Raw genomic sequence first — 20,524 nt, forward strand, 5'->3', positions numbered from 1 at the left:
TTTTACCCATTATAAAAGATTCTAATTTCACAGCTGGGAGCGGTTTTTACACCTTGCCAAGCAGCCATCTAACTGATGTTGAGTCATTTCCTTGGTGAAGGAGAAACTGAAACTAAACTCCCATACAGTTTAAGTCACTGTCCTATAAATATTATCAATTGGTGACTTGGTGAACAGGCAAATCCTATAAAAGACAAAAATTTAAAAAGATAACCTCAAAATCCAAATACTTGATTTAAAATATTTATACCTGCAGGGCGCCTGGATGGCTCAGTCAGTTAAGTGTCTGCTTTTGGCTTAGGTCATGATCCTAGGGTCTTAGGATGGAGTCCTGCCTCAAGCTCTCCGCTCAGGGGCAAGACTGCTTCTCCCTCTCCCTCTGCCCCTCCCACCCTGCCTGTGCTCTCTCTCAAACAAATAAAATGTTAAAAAAAAAAAAAAAAAAGAAATAGTTATACCTCCAATGAATAAATTTCTCTGAAAATCTGTGTTACCTGGGAACAAGTTTTCAGATGGAACATTAAAGAAAGGCCTGCCACCAACTTCTATAAATATAAAGACAACAAGGTTCTTTTAACCTTGGACCTGACCAATCATTTCTTGAAGCCTTTCTTAATAATTTATTGGTAATCAAAATCTCCACACACATTAAGCACTCTCCCACAGTATTTGAAGAACTAAATCTGGTATTTTTCTACTCAGTGCATTTGTGTAAAACTATACATGCAGAAAGAAAAGGTTTTAGAAATACTTGAAGGTAAAAACTGTAAATGTGGGGTGTCTGGCTGGCTCAGTGTGAAGAGCATGCATCTTTTGATCCCAGGGTCATGAGTTTGAGCCCCACGCTGGGTGTAGAGATTACTAAAAAAAATTTTTTTAACTACAAATATAAGAAAAATTTGAGAGCATAATCTATATATATTGTCTGAAGTAGAAAATATATGACACCATGACATAAACTTTCTCTTTTGACAATGAACAAAGCTATTTCAAAACAGTAATTTGACTAGGTATTAACAAAATCATTTCAATTACACTCTAAGCTGGGCTTAATTAGGTATTTCAGAAATGACTCCCAAGTCCATCATCCAGAAAGATGACCCTGAAAGTGTCAGCAGGGTTATAACAAAATAGAATGATCTAAAATAATTTTTCCCATTATGCTTGGTACTAATACATAACAGGTTAATAGAGAGGCAGAAGCTTCCCCAAAAATATACATTAATGGTACTTAAAGTCAATATCAAAGACTAAGATCAGTGGGTTTCCAAATCGAAAAACCTGATGACCACATAATCCCATCTCACAAAATGTAGAAGTCCAATTAAATTAGCTTAACTTGCTAACTCAATATTTATGCCTAAATTTTTAGTCTGTGATTCAAGGAGCCAGGCAAGGATTTCCTCTTTTTGCCCTGGTACACAGGAGAGGTAAGGTCTTTACCCTGATCCAATTCATGCAGTTAGCCAGAGTCAGCCACCTGCCAGAATATGGCCACAAAGTGTTTAAGCCGGTGATGGAAATGGGAGAGGGCCCAAGGGCTGAATCCAAACTCTTACAGCTCCATAAGTACATATAGGCAGACATTTACACACAGACACACAAAGACAACTCCCAGGGTTCCCTGATCACATGACACTGGTCATATTTCAATAATGTCCAAATCCTATCTTCATACCTACTTCCAATATTAATGAAAAATAAAACCATGTAACATCAACAAAATTGTCAACAATAGCCATAACTAATTAACTTGGGCCCCCCAAAAGAAAAACTACATCGAAAGTACTATTTTCTAAGGCTCGGACAAAAACTAGAAATTTACTGATTTTAGGTGTATTCTTTTTTCCTTTTTTTTTTAAACAATTACCTTCTTTTTTTTTTTTTTTAAGATCTTTCTTATTTATTCCAGAGAGAAAGAAAAAGAGTGAGCACGAGCACGGGAAGGCAGGGGCAGAGAGAGAGGAAAAGGAGAGGGAGAAACAGACTCCCTGCTTCAACAGAGAGCCCAACGCAGGGCCCAACCCCAGGACCCTGGGATCATGACCCAAGTTGAAGGCAGATGCTTAACCAACTGAGCCACCCAGGTGCCCATTTTAGGTGTATTCTTAACAAAACAAAGAGGGCAGCAGCTTAAAATACATAGGGTTTTTTTAAACAAACCCATTTGTAACTTCTTTTTATAATATTTTCATTTGAGAAATCAATCTTGAGCAATGTTCCAGAACATGTTATTCAAGATACTGAGATTTCATAGGCCTATTGGACACTATGCTCAGGATTCTTTTCTTTTTTTTAAGACTATTATTTGAGAGAGAGAGAGAGCACATGAGCAAGTGTGTACAAGTTGGGGAGGAGCAGAGGGAGAGACAGAATTTCAAAAAGACTCCCCACTGAGTGAGGTGCCCAATGACGTGGGGTGGGGCTCGTGGGGCTTGATCCCAGGACTCTGGAGATCACAACCTGAACTGAAACCAAGAGTCACATGTTCAAATGACTGAGCCACTCAAGTACCCCTGTGCTCCAGATTCTTGAAATCTAATGCCAATATGTATAAAATAGTTATAATAAATGTTATGTTATGACACAAAAAGTGCTGTTATTTTTATGCACTTGAATGGAAAATTTACAAATTCTTATCTTTTATGATCCACCAAATAGTATTTAAGCACAGTTTCATTAGCTTCTGAAACATAATTTGTTCTAAAAGGTAAAATTTTACCTGTGTTACATAAGGTTGCAGGCAGTGGGAAAAGTGGTTTTTGTACAAACTGATGCAGAAGCTGTTTCTTAATGGTGTATGGATTCATCATAGGACAGAATCTATATTTAAAAACAAATAAAAAAGACATTTCAAGAGAGAATCTTTTAGGCTCAATTTCTACTTCATATATATAACAACAAAGCTTAATGTCACTCTCCATCCACATTATTTCCACTTCCTTAGGCAAGCAATATCTGCAAACAATTTAAAAACAATGGCTCAAGTGGAAATTTATAGCCTTGATAACCAAGTGTACACAGGATAGTGCAATATCCAGTGTTAAGAAACAGAAATGCAAAAAAAAAAAAAAAAAAAAAAAAGAAACAGAAATGCAACTACGTTTGTGATTTACAGCCTGGATTCCCAGACTCTTTGCTAGTTCTTTGCAGGAAGGATGCAAAGAACTACCAACTGTTTTTTTTTTTCTTTGTAAATCTAAAAAAACTAGGCAGCAGAGTCACACAGTTCAAAATTCGAAGGGAACAAAAGTAAATACTGTGCAGTCTCCCTCCCTTTTCTGTCTCCAGCACCATGTTTCCAAGGAAACAGAGAACCAATACTATCTGTTTTGGTTTTTTTTTTTTTAAATTTTTTTTTTATTTTTAAATTTTTTTTGACAGAGAGAGAGAGAACACAAGTAGGCAGATAGAGAGGGAGAAGCAGGCTCTCCGCCAAACAGGGAGCCCAATGAGGGACTCCATTTCAGGACCTGACCTGAGCCGAAGGCAGCCGCTTAACTGACTGAGCCACCCAGGCACCCCAATACTTCCTGTTTTGAAAGGTATTTCAATACTTCAGAAACTCTAAGAGAAAGTGTACTATTCCCCTCCAAATTGCTAAAAAAAAAAAAAAAAAAAGCAGCCAACAATCTATATATGCTTTTTGCCTGGAAACCTCTTAAGAGTGTTTGTAACTTTGGTAATTTCACTGTAATAGAGAAGTACTGATTGGATATTTTTTCATGGCTTTAACAAATTAAAAATGAAGGGAGAAGGGGAAAACAAATATTATTGGGAAAGGAAAAAAAATTTTAGAAATCTGATGCAAGCTACTTTAAAATCCAGGTTGCTTTTTTTTTTTTTTTTTTTTTTAAGTAGGCTCCACACCCAACATAAAGCTTAATGTGGGGCTTGGAAGTCAGGACCCTGAGATCAAGACCTGAGCAAAGATCAAGAGCCAGATGCTTAACCAACTGAGCCACTCAAGCACCCCAAAACCCTGTTTAAAATACATTGCTATCATTACAATTTTCATTTCACATAAGTCACTATAGAATTTTAAATACATATGATCACTTAAAAACTTTCTCTGATTACTTTTATCTCCAAAAACACTAAGGAAAAGGAGCATCTGCATTTCTGTGACCCTCAGCAGCTAGAAGGATGGCCTCAGTTCCTCAATTTTACAATGAATATTCACAGCTACCTCTAAGACTGGGCCAAAGAGGAACCCAGATAATCCATGCAAAGTGCTTAAAACAGTGCCAAGCACTTGGACCAAGAGTTCATAAATGTTAGCTACTAGTATTCTTATGTGATAGGTGCCTACTAATTAATTACTGAATGAAGTTTAAGGTTTAGGGTGAAAACATTTTTATCTACAGCTCACTGCCTAAATCTTGACTACACTGGAATATGGAAATACACTGGAGACCAGTATTCTCTTCCCTTCAGCCCAAGGAAGAAGCACCAGAATGGATGAATATGGTACAGAGAGGGCTTTAAAGTGACAAAATAGTGAAGGTGAGTTGCATTATTCCAGTAAGACGTGCGTCCAAACCTAACAGAGGGGGCCAGGAGGTGACTAACAAAAAAATCTTCCAGCAAACTTAATGCATTTACACTTAAAGGCCATCATTAGCACTAAAACTCCTTAATATTCACTAGGTGAAACCCTTTTAGGCCCTTTTGTCCTTTTGTTCCAGAAGCAAAATCAAGGTACAGCACCTACTTAAGTCATCATTCCTTATCACCTAACCAACACTGGCAGATGTCACCGGGAGGCCAGACTCAAAGGCAGCTTGCACAGTGGGGGGGGAAACAAGAGAACAGAGTGGGTTTAGGGGATGGGGAAGAAATCTAGGTGTCTGGATTCTCATCAGAGTTCCATCACTTAAACGTTGTGTAACCTCATACACGTCGCGTCCCCTTTCTGGGCCTACTGAGAAAATGAGGCAATGAGATGAGGTATCCACTCCCACTCTACAGACATTCTGATTTGTGTTTAAAAAGCAGAGGGAATACACGTGATAGAAGCGCTGGAGGGGTTTTAAAAATTTTAAAAACAGCCCCCCCGTGGGGTGTCTGCAGCCTGGCTTTGCGGGCCTCCCGCCCGTAGGGACTCCGGCGCCGGGTTTCAGAGCCTCCGACGAGGCGCTTGCAGATCCCGCCCGAACTCGGAGCGCGGAGCCGGCTCAAGGATAGCCGCCCTCCGCAGGCCGAAACCCCCAACGGCAGGAACGGGGGCGAAGGCTCGGTAAGGGGCACTTCTCCCCGCCCCAACGGGGCGTGTGAGGGGGCTGACCGCTCTGCTAAGCCCAGCGGTACCCCGGTGCGGAGCTCCTAGCTCGTCACCTACCGCCTACGCAGCCCCGCAGCAGCAGCCACCGCTCCCCAGCGTAGCCGGGCCGCCGCTGCCATGTTTCTCCGAGTGCGCAGCCGTGGGGGAGCGCTCCCGCTTCGCCGAGCGGCGGAAGCCCCGCGCAGGCGCAGGCCGACCGGGAGCGGGACGGGCTCCGCGGAGAGTGTACCCTGCCGGCCGCAGGCGGCGCTGCTAGTGATGAGCGGCAGGAGCAGGCGCCCGGCGCCGGCCACCTTTGCCCACCTGCACAGTAAGCCTATACCAGGGCGGGGGGGAAGTCCCGGAGACGTTTGCGCAGGCACCCTCGGTAAGATACGCGGGACTCGGCGCGCACGCGGAGCGTTGCATCACCTTTCCTTCTTGATGGGTGGTGCTTTGCTTACAGGGATGGAGGCCGGCAGGTGGAATGCTGTTCCCCACCCCTAAACCAGCCATAGGGCCACATGGAGGATCCTAGCTCGCTCTCCAGGTCCAGCCCAGTGGCTGCTTCCAGAGACTCCCTGGAGCATCTCCTTGGCTCTCCTTTAGCCAGCAAGATGCCTGCCCTTCTCCCGTGGGGCTGAGGTGGATCTGTCTTACCCTTCTGTTAGGCTGTGCTTGTAGACCCTGTCCTCTTGGACTGACCCCCAAGGAGGACTCACCTGCGGTGCTGCCCTTTGCTGTCTAAGCATGAGTGTTTGAGTAGTTTCCAGAGCGAAGTACAAACAGTTCTTCCAGAACTTTTCTTGAATATTCCTCTTTCTCTAGGACAGCGGTTCGGACTGGGGGGCAGCAACAGATGGAGACACACTGGAAACGCAAATTAGCAGGTCCCGCCGTAAACCTACTGAATCTGTCTCTGAAGGTGGGGTCTAGTCATCCTTTGTTTGTTTTTAAGATTTTATTTATTTCAGAGAGAGAGCGCGAGAAGAAGAACAGACCCTAATAATCCGTTTTAATACGACCTGCAGGAAAAATGTGAGAACCACTGCTCTAGAAGTGGTTCTAAGCACAGTACTGGTTTCTAAACTAGAAACAACACACCTGTTGTTGGACAGATTGAAGACACACCCAATATAACCCTGGTGGGTTTTGTGGCCCAGAGAAGTGTCTAACGGGGGTGGGTGTGGGCTTGGACACTGAGCAGGCCATGGCTCCTGAGTACAGTTTACATTCTGGAGACATAAAAAGAGTTTTAATCTTTTATTTATTTATTTTTTAACATTTGGTTATTTGAGAGAGGGAGAGAGGATGAGGGGGGGAGGGTCAGAGGGAGAAGCAGACTCCCCTCTGAGCATGGAGCCTGATGTGGGACTGGATCCCTGGGACTACAAGATCATGACCCCCGTGGAAGGCAGTTGCTCAACCAACTGAGCCACCCAGGTGCTGCAGAGTTTTAATCTCTTAACACTTCTAATCTTTAGTTTTTCACCTCTCATTCCTGAAACCACACTTCTCAAATTATTTTTGAGAATAATAACGTCCCAAAATATTTCCGACCTCAGGGCTTTTGCATAAATTGTTCCCCTTATGGGGAATACCTTCTCCCCCCTGCCAGCCTCTTTTTTTTTCCTCTTCCCCTCATTTTTCCTTGAATTGCTCATATTAATTCCCCCAGGTCTGAATATAAGGTAGGAATATTCTCCTTAAATATCCTACCTTAGAGGGCCTTTTCTTTTTTTTTTTTTTTTAAAGATTTTATTTATTTATTTGACAGAGATCACAAGTAGGCAGAGAGAGGAGAGGAAGCAGGCTCCCCATGGAGCAGAGAGCCGGATGTGGGGCTCGATCCCAGGACCCTGGGATCACGACCTGAGCCGAAGGCAGAGGCTTAACCCACTGAGCCACCCAGGGGCCCCTAGAGGGCCTTTTCTAACACCTCTTTTCATCCCCATCCAAATAGTCTCCTTCGTTATTCTCTCTCAATATACCCTCTCCTTTTCCTTCATTTTACATTGTCTCAAGTTAAAATTACGGATTTGGGTGTTAATTTTTCTTTTTCTTTTTTTTTTTTTTAAGATTTTATTTACTTATTTGACAGATGGAGATCACAGAGAGGCAGGCAGAGAGAGAGGAGGAAGCAGGCTCACTGCTGAGCAGAGAGCCCGATGCGGGGCTGGATCCCAGGACCCTGGGATCATGACCTGAGCCGAAGGCAGAGGCTTTAACCCACTGAGCCACCCAGGCGCCCCTAATTTTTCTAATGACCCTTTCCCCACTGTATCCTAAGACTTGCGAAGGGCATGTCTGTCTCTTTACTCTCGTACCCCAGCAGCACCTACTGTAATACCTGGCACATAGTAGGTGCTCAACAAGAAGTAGTTGAGTGAATGTGGTCACCACAACCCTTCTGTCAAATCCAGGACACTTGTTCACTCTGTGTAATGACCGTGTGGGCAGCAGAAGGAGAGGGCCTGGCCTCACTCACCCCTTAGCTGGTGCTATGCTAAGGCAGGGTGTAGCATCTAATGGAGAGGACTAAGGCCATTGGCACATGAAACTGGTGTGAAACAGCCTTCACTTTTTTCCCCAAATATACTAGAAGGAGGGTGACTTTTTTTAGGAAAGAGTAAAACTACTACTTGAGATATCTGGGTCTCTATCTATGCCCCGCTCCTTCCTCTTTCTCTCTCTGCCTCTGCACCACGCATGTACACACACACACCCACACACATTCATTCACCATGATAACTGATAGACAACTGATATTTTCCCCAGTACTATTTCAATAAGATGTTGGCTCTGTTTTAATTCTTTGCTAAGAAGATCACCAGACCATGTGACATGGACCAAAAAATCATTTATTTACTCATTTACCATTTATTCAATAACTATTTTTTTTATATTTTATTTATTTGACAGAGAGAAATCACAACTAGGCAGAGAGGCAGGCAGAGAGAGAGGAGGAAGCAGAGAGTCTGATGCAGGGCTCGATCCCAGGACCCTGAGATCATGACCTGAGCCGAAGGCAGAGACTTTAACCCACTGAGCCACCCAGACGCCCCAATAACTATTTTTTAAGCATGAAATCTTTCCATTTGCAAGACACAGATGGAGCTAGAGAGTATAATGGTTAGTGAAATAAGTCAGAGAAAGACAAATACCATATGATTTCACTCATATGTGGAATTTAAGAAACATAACAAGCACAGATCAAAAATAAGAGAAATCAGAAAGTAGATGCTTAATTATAGAGAACTGATGGTTACCAGAGGGGAGGTGGGTGGGGGATAGGTGAAATAGGTGATGGGGATTCAGGAATGCACTTGTCATGATGAGCCCTGGGTGAGGTATGGAATTGTTGAATCACTGTATTGTACACCCAAAACTAATATAACACTGTATGTTAACTAACTGGAATTAAAATAAAAATCATTTAAAAAATGATTTAAGATAACTTTTTAAATTAGTTAATTTTCAACATTCATGTGTAATTAACATACAGTGTTACATTGGTTTCAGTAGTACGATGTCAGGATTCAGCAATTCTGCACATTACTCAGCCCTCCCCAAGATGAGTGTACTCTTAATCCCCTTCACCTGTTTTATCCATCTCCTCATCTACCTCCCCTCTGGCAACCACTACTTTGTTCTCTATAATCAGGAGTCTGTTTTTTTGTTTGTCTCTTTTTGCCTTGTTCATTTGTTTTCTTTCAATAACTGTTGAGTGCTTTCTGGATAGCATGGTGCCAGGCACTCGCTTTGTCTTAGGCATTGAGGCAGATGATGCTGGTTACCTTCCAGTGTTCATTTTGTCCTTCTTAACTAGTCAACAGTGACCTTGCTTAGGTGGCAGTGTGTTCAGTCTAAGAAGAAGAAGAAGAATTCTCCTAGCCTCTCGTGCAACTACAGCTTGTCATGTGGCACAGTTCCATCCAATAAGACAAATGTGGAAGATGGTCAGAACTGTCTGAGAAGGTTTTGCTTTCCTGCCCTCTGCGCGGGTCCTTCTTCCTGCTTGTGTCAGGGCAGGAATGCTGGAATCAAGGCTGCCATGCTTCATCCATGACATCCCTGAGGCAATGAGCCAACAGCCACCAGCAGCCACCCTCTTCCAGACTGCTTAGGGCATGAGAAAAAAATCAGCCACGGTTTTGCTGATGCCACAGGTTAACCAGGTTTCCCGTTACTCAAGAATGATCAAAATCCCTGGTTTGAGGATATAAACACGAACAAAACAATTCATAGTCTCAAGGAGCTCCTAGAGGAGAGACATTGGAAATCAACGCAGGCAACCCCAGGGGACAACATGCTCCACAAGGGCCCACTGGTGGCAGGTGGGAGAAGTGAATGAGGACTTACAGGTAAGAGGAGAGCCGGAGGAAGGCTTCGCATAAGAGGAAAGTCTTGTGTTGTGTGTTTAAAGAAAAAGAAGTGTTAGGATGTTCCAGCAGTGTCTGGCAGCGCAGTTCAGAACCAGCCCACTAGCTCCAACTCCTGGTTCGGCTGCTCACTCGGTAGCCTTGCTGCATGTAAACTGCAGACAGGCACGCAAGTTTATCTTTTTGATTTCATTCCCAGTGCCTGGGATTTAGGAGAGGCTCAAAATACACTTGCTGAATTGAGACCTCTCTGAAGTCCCATAGAACCGGGCACCTTCTACCATATTTTATTTCATGGTTATTATGCTAATAATTTATAGCCATTTACCCCCTCTAGAAAGCATATGGCACAAGGGGGCCTCCATTGGTAGCTGAGGTAGCTCGAATGCCTAGAACGGTGCCTGGCACACAGTAGGTACTCAGTAAATACTTGTTGAATGAATGAGCCCCAAGTTTTCTCATCTATAAAATGTAGATAACTAGAGCTATCAAAAAGGATTGAGTGGATAAGAGAAAAATGCATTTCAAATGTCTTGCCCGGAACTTATCACATGGGTGGCTGTAACGGTGCTTTTGTCTTCTGTAAAACTTGGAGACCCATTCATAACACAGCTACAAGCAGCAACACCTGAGGTCAGCAGCCTAGTCTGTTCTTAGAACTGAGACTGGTTTGAGCATTTCTGGGGGCCAGTGTGGCAGTTCCAGCAGGGAAATGTTCGTCTGAAGTACTGAAAAGTCTGCCAGGAGAGAACTGGTCCTGGGAAAGAATTTCTCTTGGGGGGAAAAGTCAGTATTCCACGAACTTGATTCAAAATCAGTGAGCCCTTCTGCTCAGACTGTCTTTGGCCCAATACCCATAGATTCTGCTTGAGGTTCAGGAAGGGTGACCCACAAAATAAGAGGGCTGTTTTGTTAAAATATCCCAGACTGTGTGAGCCCTGGGTCCTGCTGCCTTATTAGCAAACTGCAGCAGCTGCTCTCTGGACAGGAGAAGCGGGAGGATGTGACACCATGGGTGCCTTGGCCTTCTGGGGCTGATCTGGCAGCAAGCGGCAGAGCAGTTGAAGTAAATATGTAAATGATAGCAGCACAGAATCTTGTTCCAAGCACATGTGATGCCAGGAATAGCTGGGAAGAGATGTAGGTCACTGGAGTCTCTACAGAGAAGGTGGGGACAAGGAAACATTGTATTGTGACCCTGTTTTTCCCAAGAGATTGGTTATGGTCTCAAGAAATGTTAAACAGGTAATAATAGAGATCATGCCTTCTAGTTACCTAATTACATACAGTTCTCTCCACACTCTGGTTTGTTGCTTAAGAGAAAAAAAAATCTGTTCCTTTCTCTTAAAAATTCTAGAATAAACATTTTTTTAAAAGAGCCATTTATTTATTTATTTGACAGACAGAGATCACAAGTAGGCAGAGAGAGAGGAAGGGAAGCAGGCTCCCTGCCGAGCAGCGAGCCTGATGCGGGGCTTGATCCCAGGACCCCAGGACCATGAACTGAGCTGAAGGCAGAGGCCTTAGCCCACTTAGCCCACTTAGCGCCCCTAGAATAAACATTTTAAACACAAAAGTCCCTGGGTGCCTGGGTGGCCCAGTCGGTTAGGCATCCAACTCTTGGTTTTGGCTCAGATTGTGATCTCAGGATCATGAGATGAAGCCCTGTGTAGGGCTCCATGCTGAATGTGGAGTCTGCTTAAGACTCTGGCTCTTTTTCTCTCTGCCCCTCCCCTCTGTGCTCCCTCTCTCACTCGCTCTTTTAAATAAAAAAATAAATCTTCTAAAAATAAAAACAAAAGGTCCTACTTTATTATTTCCCCAAATTACCCTGGAAGCCTTGGAACTCCTCTGCTATTTTATGCTCAAAGGCTTATGCCAACAACCACCAAAACCTTGGCTTCCTTCATCACACTGCATAGGTCTGCTTTGGCCTCCAAAGCCAGGGAAGAGTCCTTAGATTTGCGCTCATTTGGGTCTGTTGTTGTGTATACGGAGCCATACACATTGCCTCTGGCCATGCAGGTTGTGCTCCCCAGGACCCTAACCCCTGCCATAACCCAGGCTGTGGTGTGGATCATGAGCCCTGAGGTTGTACCGCATCAGAGTCCTGGGTCACAGCGTATGGTCTGCAACTTCTCTTGCGGTTTTCGTGTTTTAGATAAAGCTTCAAAGTCAAAGACATTGGGTGATAAGGGCTCCAACATTTTAAAGTGATTTGAGACTACCCTGTAAGCTTTCTAAAAGATGCAGGAAAATGGTGACCACCTCCTCAGCCCCTCCTGGCTATATAAGATGGGCCAACTGAAAATCCTGTGCGAAGGCCCCAGGGTCCTGCTACAAGAGGATTGTGCTGTCACATTCACTGGGTGCAGGCTTCCTGAGCTTTAGGAACTCTGGGTCTGCCTCCCAGAGTTGGGAGGGAGTCCTTGGAGTATCCCCAGGAGTTTGGGGATGAAGCGTAAAGATAGGAGGCTAACCAAAGCACCCCACAATGGCAAAGCAAACAGGGAAGGAATAGGGGACCAGCTTGCACTCCTGGCATTTGGAGGGACAAGGATGCAAGACTTTCCCATGCAACAAGAAGATGCTGCAGAAGCAAGCCAGGCTGAACTTTGCTGGAGGGCTCCTGCTCACCAGGGTCCCCAGGAGGGCAAGGGGCTCCAGCTTGCCGAGTGGGGTATACCACCAGCTGCAGAAGTGGAGAGGGGCGGGTTCCACAGGGAACCCCAGCCAAGGAAAGGGACCGCTATATGCACCCTGATCCCAATGCCCCTATCCTGCCCCAAACTGCACAAGGCAGGTGTGGAAGGAAGCTGGTCCTGGAGCACAACCTTGGGAAAGGAGGGAAGCTCTGAGGCTGATGTGAGATGGAAGCTGTGAAGACTTGGTTAGATTTTTTTTTTTTAATACTTGAGAGTACTTGGGAAAGGAACTAGAAAGCTGTGGAATCTGCAGGAATTTCATTAAGGATCACATTTAAGCCCTTTCCTGAACTCTTACCTATCTTACTGAACACAGTCTATTTAAAATACTGGTTGCAAATATTTTAACAATTCCCTTTATTAGCTACTCCAAACTTAACGCCTTGCATCTTCATTCGTAGTAGATTTTACTTTGCAGAAAAAAAGAGGACTTGGTGGTGGTAGGGGCAGCAGTGGGCTTTCTAACTGGTCAGAACCCTGCCTGGACTCACACATTCACCTCTTCCTGCTGAAGGCATCCACAATATATTGCTGAAGAGTTTCGCTTTGTTTTCTCTTTCTTTTTTTTGAACTGCCCTTACTACCTGAAAGCAGAGCTTCCCAAAGAATCCATTAGTTATAAATCGGTCCCGTCTCCAGGAATTTAGCAACCACAAAAGATAGACTCCTATCACTGGAGAGGAGAATTTGGCTCAGGAATAAGCAATCACCTAAACAGACATTTTGACAAAATTGCCATTTATCTTTTCCTAAAAGTCATTTGTTTTCTTAGGGCGCCCTTCTCCCCACCCCCTTCTCTTATTAAGATGGTATATAAATCCAAATTCTGCCTCCTTGAGTCCTATTTTTCTGTGAATTCCTGTGTGAGTATGTGAATAAAAATCTTTTTTGCTAATCTGTCTTTTTGGCAGTTTAATTTGCAAGCCCCCATGAAAAGGACTGGAGAGGGTAGGGGAAAAGTTTTTCCTCCTTGACACTGCATTAATCTTACTGCTTTTCTCCTATAGCAGGAGAAGAGGCATTTTCCTTACTCAAAGCCAGTAACTTCACCTGTGTTCAGGATCCACCCCACTCCTTACTCCCCCTGCCATTCCTTAGGGACTTTGCCCAACTTATTATTTTTTAAGTAAACTTTTTATTCTTTTTTTTTTTTTAAAGATTTTATTTTATTTATTTGACAGAGAGAGAGCCAGAGCCAGAGAGGGAACACAGCAGAGGGAGTGGGAGACGGAGAAGCAGGCTCCCTGCGGAGCAGTGAGCCGGATGTGGGGCTCGATCCCAGGACCCTGGGATCATGACCTGAGCCGAAGGCAGACGCTTAACGACTGAGCCACCCAGGCGCCCCTAAACTTTTTATTCTAAAGTACTCTAAAGTATTGGGTTTACAGAAAAGTTGGCAAGACAGTGCAGACTGTTTCTATGTATCCCTTAACCAGTGTCCCCTGCTACTGATGGCATCTTACATCACCATTAGACCTTTGCCAAAACTAAGGAACCAGCATGACTATTTACTACAGCTAAGGAACCAACATCAACCAAACTCCACAGTTTATTTGGATTTCCCTACTTTTTCTCTAATGCTCTTTTTCTTTCTTTTTTTTAAGATTTTTTTTTTTTTTTTTTTTTTTTTTGGACAGAGAGAACATAAGCAGGGGGAGTGGCAAGCGGAAGGAGAGGGAGAAGCAGGCTCCCTGCAGAGCAGGGGAAGCCCGCCCGATATGGGACTTGATCCCAGGACTCCGGGATCATGACCTGAGCCCAAGGCAGTGGCTTAACCAACTGAGCCACCCAGGCACCCTCTAATGCTCTTTTCTGCACCAGGATCCTATCTGGATATATTACACTTATTTGTCATATCTCCTAGCATCTTCTGGCCTATACCAGTTTTTCAGACTTTCCTTGTTTTTGATGACTTTGACAGTGTTGAAGAGTGCTAGTCTGTCCCTCAATTGGGATTTGTATGATGTTATTCTCTTGGTTAGTCTGGGATTAATGGGTTTTGGAGAGGAGGACCACGGAGGTGAAGTACCCTTCTCATCACATCGTATTAAGGGTACATATTATCGACATACCACGGTTGATGTTAACTTGACCATCTGGCTGAGGTGGTGGTTGTTAGGTTTTTCCATGTAAAGTTACTCTTTCCATCTCCCCATTCCAGACACTATTTTTTTGGAAGCACAGCCAACATTCAAAGTATGTGGAATGAAGCTCTACTTTGGAGGCAGGAGGGTCTACATAAATTAGTTGAAATTCTTCTATGTGAGAGATAGGTCTTGTCTTCCCTATTTATTTTTTCAATCACTTATATCAGTATGGGTGGTGGATATTTACTTTATATTTTGTTATAATCTAGTATTATGTTATTTATTTTGTTGATCCCATTGTTCCAGCTTTGACTACTGGCAGTTCTTTCAGGCTGGTGCCTGTGTCCTTGTGGTAGTTGCTTTTGTATCTTTGTTGTTCTTCAGCACTTCTTTGCTTTCTAGCCGTACAAGATACCCCTAGTTCACCTTGTGTATTTCCTGCCCTCAGCCATTTCTCCACGGAGCCATGGTTCCTTTCATTCAGAAACCAAGATCTGGGTGCTGGGCGTGCTTCTTATCCATTTACTTCTCTCTCTCTTTCTTATTCCTTCATCTTCGTCTGCTCCCTCTCTACGGGTTGTTTCTCCTTAGCTGCTAAGGTAAGACCGTATTCAAGTTCTTCCCTCATTCATCCTTTCCTATCCATGTCCCCCACTGGCAAGCTCCCTAGTTCTCTTTTCATTTCCATTCAAGCTCATGGCATGGTCACATTTTATATGAATTTGAAAATGTAACATGAGAGATTAATAAAGTGTCAACTCCTGTGCAAAATATGAAATGCATGCAAATATGAAAAATGGTCAGGTACAGCACTTCAGAGCTATGCCATCGCCACAGGAGTGGGCCGAACAGACATCGCCGACACTGACGGAGCACCCAGAGTGGGCGGCTCTCCCAAGTCCAACTCCTGATAGTCTACGATGTGGGCATTTGCTGTCCTCCCTGTTTCACAGGTGAAGAAACATGCAGAATCTCAGTGATATATTCAAGGTGACACATCTAGGAAGTGACAGACAAGGGATCTAAGCCTCAGCAGTTGGAACCCATCTTCTTCACTCCTCCACACAAGGCACCCATTCCCCTTTGTCAGTAAGAACACCACTGTTGTTAACTCGTGTCAGAAATTTGGAGAGTGACTTTCGTGACTGGTTTTCTATTGCTGCTATGACGAATTCTCACAAACATGGTGGCTTAACACAGCAAACTTACTCTATTGCAGTCCAGAGGTCTGATACAGTCTGGTACAGGTGCAGGAAGTCTGGAGTTCATTTTCACTGGACTAAAGTCAGGTTGTCAGCAGGATGGGTTCCTTCTAGAGGCTCTGAGGGGGGAATCTGTTTCCTTGTCTTTTTCACCTTCTAGTGGCTCTCTGTATTCTTTGGCTTCCTCCATCTTCAAAGTGACACCCCAGCCTTCCTGTCTGTCACCACACTGCTGCCTTCTCTGACTCCTCCTGCATCTCTCTAACTGGAAGCTGTGATAATGTTGGGCCCACCTGGAAAATCCTGAATAGTCTTCCCATTTCAAGATCCTTAATTTTATCACACGTGCTAAATCCCTTTTGCTAGATAAGGTGTCCTTCACAGGTTCTGGGCATTTTATCATGGATAATGTCAGAGGCACTACTCAGCCCATCACAGTGACTACTGGTTGTTTTTTTGTTTTGTTTTGTTTTTAATTCACTGATAGAATAATGTAATTCTCTTTTCCTAGCCTACAAATGTCATCTAAACATTTGTTCAATGATGTAACTAGTATGAGAACTGGAGGAAAACAACACATTCAAAACAATAATATTGGAATGCAAGTTTCACGTAATAAGGTATGGAAAGGGCTGTTAGAATAAGAAAGATAAATCTTTTAAGAAATAAAACCAACATAGTGTGGGGGGAAAAAACCGGGGGCCTCGCTGGTGTTCTGGGAAGGAACATGCATCTGTGGTATGCCCTTAAGTTGTGGATTATTTAAGGTCCTTGTATAAATTGGAACCACCTTGTTCTTCAAAATATAGCCTGCCTTCTTTACACCCCGCTCACTCCTCAAATCACTGCAGTCTGCCCCACGACTTTACAGAAATTTCTCTTGCTGAGGTCACCAATGGCTGCCAACTGACAAATCCAAATAACATTTTTCTCTCTCTTTTGATTTCCTTTGGCATTTAAAACTATTGACCAGGAGTGCCTGGGTGGCTCAGTGGTGAAGCATCTGCCTGCAGCTCAGGTCGTGATCCCAGGGTCCTGGGATTGAGCCCTGCATCAGGCTCCCTGCTCAGCGGGAAGCCTGCTTCTCCCTCTCCCGGTCCCCCTGCTTGTGTTCCCTCTCCTGCTGTCTCTCTCTGTCAAATAAATAGATAAAATATTTAAAAAGAAAAGAAAAGAAAAAGAAAACTACTGACCGCTGCTCATACTTGAAAATTTTTCCTCTCTTAGCTTTGGTATCACCCTTCTGTTTTTCTGTCTACCTTTGTGGTTCAGTTTCCTCCATGGCTTTTTACCCCCTACCTATCCTTTAAATGTTGTCATTCCCAAAAGATTTTGTAAGTGCTCCTCTTAGTCTACATTCTCTTCCTCTGATTTCATCTATGTCCAGGACTCACTGATGACTTCTCTCTACCAGCAGTCAAGACTTCTCTCCTGATTCATGCTGCTAATGGCCATCTGGACAACTTCATTTCGACCGCCCACAGGTGGGCACAAGAAAGACATTTTGAACTACTGTGGCTGTTTCACTCAATGTTTTTGATCACATATTTTAACTGGGCTAATATTGATGAACTTTCGTCGAGAAACTCCATTCAGCAACTCCATTAAGCCAATTTAATTTTTGATCAATTTCCTCTGCAATATATTTCCATTTTGTTGTAATTATTTTCATTGGGATCCAGTTTCTTCTATATGTTTTATAATGGAGACTTAGTCAATTTTTGGTTCATTTCAAATTTTACCAAAGTATCTTCTGCTACTAAGTTCTCTTGTGGCTACTATACCTATAAAATTCAAATTTCCTGGTCAAAAATTTCGATTTAAACTTTGTCAAAATTTCATTCTTTCCACCAATTTTTAATGATGTATGGTTTTAGCAGATTTGAATTTAACTTGAACTGAGTATTTCTACCAGTAATATTCATTATAAACTGAATAAAGTTCGACAGTTTATATTTAATTTTTTGTTCCTCTGTGAGAAAACTGTCATCAATTTCCCTCTGATAACTTAAGGTTTCTCTGAAGAGTAAAAACAGAGTCTGTCCTTGAGGTCAAAGGTCCTGCTCAAAAACAGGATGTTCCTGGGGAGATCCGGTAAAAATACCAATTTCTCCATAAGTGACTTGGCAAATTCCCTATCTAGTGATGATCTTGGTCCCAAAACCTTGGTGCTAGAGAAGTGGGCCACTTTCTATAGAGAATATTTGCACTCCTTTTGGGCCTCTGGGCTAAGCTTACATAAAAGCAGGTTGAATTACTTGTCTTCTTCCATATAGATTGAGATGCTAACTGAAGCCCTCTAGATCTTACTACCCCAATACAAGAAGAGGTTAACTCAAGGAAAAATTATTAAGGTGGAAGGAAAAAGATCTTTGTCTCCAAATCCGAAGGAAAGTTCTAAATCATCTGCTCGTGGCCTTTCTCTGGGTCTCACTCTGGCACTTCTCACTTGGTTCTCAATTAGGGAGTGATCTAAGGACACCTCCTCCCTGGCTGGTCTCTTATTAACCAGTCTCGGGGTTGGCAAAAATGAGCCACAAAAGGGTGAATGCAAACGATAACACCCTGTGGGAGCTGGAGCTGCTAAGTTTGGCTCTCCCTACAAGAAAGACAGAGCTAAGTCACTGAAGGTGAATCTGTCTGCATTTGCAGAAGGCTCGCATTCCTGCGTCTACCTCAGTAGGAATGATGCTTCCCCCAGAGCAGTCCAAGTCACAGACAAGGAGGACTGTATTCTTGGTTAACGATAACTTGAAACAGAAAAAGCACAGGAACTTCACACTGTAGAATGAGGTGGGGCATATATTTAAAGATAGACAAATCAGATCTTAGATGAATCTTTAGTAAAAGGAGGCAATTTTGACTTTACTCATGTATATTATACCAGAACTCTCTGGATCCCTGGGTCTTCTGTGAACACCATTACCAGCTTGAACTTGGACCTGAACTCAGCCCTCTACCACTTCTCCCTGAATGATGGAGGTCAAAACTCATTAAAGCCCAAATATTACTGTTATTTTATCAAATTTGGAGAGGAAATAAGCAGGCAGGTTCTCTCCCACACTATGGATTTTAAGATTCATAGGTATAATTCATTTCTCCCCAAGACTTTTCTTGGCATGTGTACTTTGTGTACTTTTAAATTTTATTTTAATTCCAGTATAATTAATGTACAATGTTATTAGTGTCAAGTGTATAATACAGGGATTCAGTAATTCTATCCATTACTCAGTGCTCATCAAGTTAAGTGTACTCTTAATCTCCTTCACCTAGTCATCCATTTTGCCACCTACCTTCCCTCTGGTAACCACCAGTTAATTCTCTATAGTTAACAGTCTGGGTTTTTTTGTTTGTCATTTCCAAGACTTCTCTCTTTGTTATGTTAATGATGGTCTCTCTTAAGGGGGATTTTTTGTTTGTTTGTTTTTAAAGACTGAATTCTGGGGGCACCTGGGTGGCTCAGTTAAGTGCCTGCCTTCGGCTCAGGTCATGATCTCAGGGTTCTGGGATCAAGCCCCATGTAGGGCTCTCGGCCCAGCAGGGAGCCTGCTTCTCCCTCTCCCTCTGCCTGACATTCTGCCTGCTTATGCTTGCTCTCTTTCACTCTGTCAAATTAAGTAAGTAAATAAATAAAATCTTTAAAAAAAAGACTAAATACTGATGCAAATCATATTCAGATTAACATATTTTAGGAGCTCACAGTAAAGTTTACAATAGTACAATAGCAGGGAGCTCTTTGGTTTCCTTGCCTCAGTCTGTATGGCCCCGCTATCTTTTATTATTCCATTTATGTCTCCATATAACATCTAGAAGGAAAAGTAGGTCTCAGGAAGTAACAATGTTGGCATTGGAAACCAACCAACCAGCCAGCCAGCCAGCCAGCCAGCCAACCAACCAACCAACCAACTAGAGGTTCTTTGAAACTTAAAAACACAAAATTAGGCTTGGTACTATAAAAGGCACTCATGGAACCCTTCAATCCTAGGAAGATCTGACTTAAGAAATAATACAAAATATAAATCATTTACTTTTATTAGGTCCATTTTAATAAAGTGTATAAGAGTTTACAACTCAAAACAATTATTCATAAAAACTATCCGATACATAAGATAGATCACACGAAGAGTGCAATAACATAAATCCAATAGTCTGCAAATAAGAGGTATCGCAAAAACTGTTAAGATTGACTTTATAAATGTCTTTTTCCCTTCCTTTCCCATGTTCACAGCCCTTAAGATTGTGTGCACGTATGGTTTCCTGGGGTCTGATGACCGCAGTATTCCTTATAGCTGGGTCGACTCCCTCATTCAGTCAACTCAAAATGTCTTGTCAGCAGAGTTCACCTCTTTTCCATGGAAGGAACATTGTCCTTGGCCATCATTTGGTTTCTGTGCCCTAACAAATGACAGCACTTTCTCTTTCAAAGGAACATCTTACAGGCCTTGTGCTGTTCTGGTCACTATTGCCAGTCCAACACCACACATGAGCCAGGGATTCAAGTCAAACCCTACTGAATGGCATCCTTGTGGATGAGAAAAGCATGCTTACTGTGAAAACAGGCTAAGGCAATGGCTGATTTTGCCCACCTTTATCTAGAACAACTCCAGTTCTCTGAGTTGTTGGCAAATGGGGCTGAATTCACTCAAGCCAACTGCCTACTGTTACCACGTGGTATTCTTTGGATGCCTTCATAAGGAGGCCTTAACACCATGGCAGAAAGCATGAGGACATGGACACACGGACACACACACACACACACACACACACACACCCTCTCCATTCACAATCCTCAAATAGGAGTCTTTGATAGACCCAGAGAATACAACTGTTTTGCCATTTCAGAGTGAAAAGGCTACAATGTCTTCGCTCACTCCCAAAGTCTCAC

General features: G+C 43.1%; 2 protein-coding genes across 2 annotated transcripts in view; one reads left to right on the forward strand and one right to left on the reverse strand.

Moving 5' to 3' along the window:
• The window catches only part of NFU1 (NFU1 iron-sulfur cluster scaffold), a 23,253-nt gene extending 17,820 nt beyond the window's left edge, over positions 1-5,433 (reverse strand). The window contains exons 1-2 of the mRNA XM_080813301.1: positions 5,342-5,433; positions 2,723-2,823 (exon numbers count right to left, since the gene is read on the reverse strand). Coding sequence (XP_080669427.1) covers positions 2,723-2,823; positions 5,342-5,403 — 163 coding nt within the window. The 5' untranslated portion in view covers positions 5,404-5,433. The remainder of the gene's footprint in view (positions 1-2,722; positions 2,824-5,341) is intronic.
• LOC308349112 (uncharacterized protein) lies at positions 5,402-17,597 on the forward strand (the record flags this gene model as incomplete). Its single annotated transcript, XM_080813636.1, has 4 exons — positions 5,402-5,415; positions 5,451-5,594; positions 6,092-6,188; positions 17,027-17,597. 4 exons carry the CDS (start codon positions 5,402-5,404, stop codon positions 17,072-17,074), a joined length of 303 nt encoding a protein of 100 aa, XP_080669762.1. The 3' UTR covers positions 17,075-17,597.
• Between the last annotated feature and the right edge of the window lie 2,927 nt (positions 17,598-20,524).

The sequence above is a fragment of the Martes martes genome (assembly GCF_963455335.1).
Source record: "Martes martes genome assembly, chromosome: 9".
NCBI lineage: Eukaryota > Metazoa > Chordata > Mammalia > Carnivora > Mustelidae > Martes > Martes martes.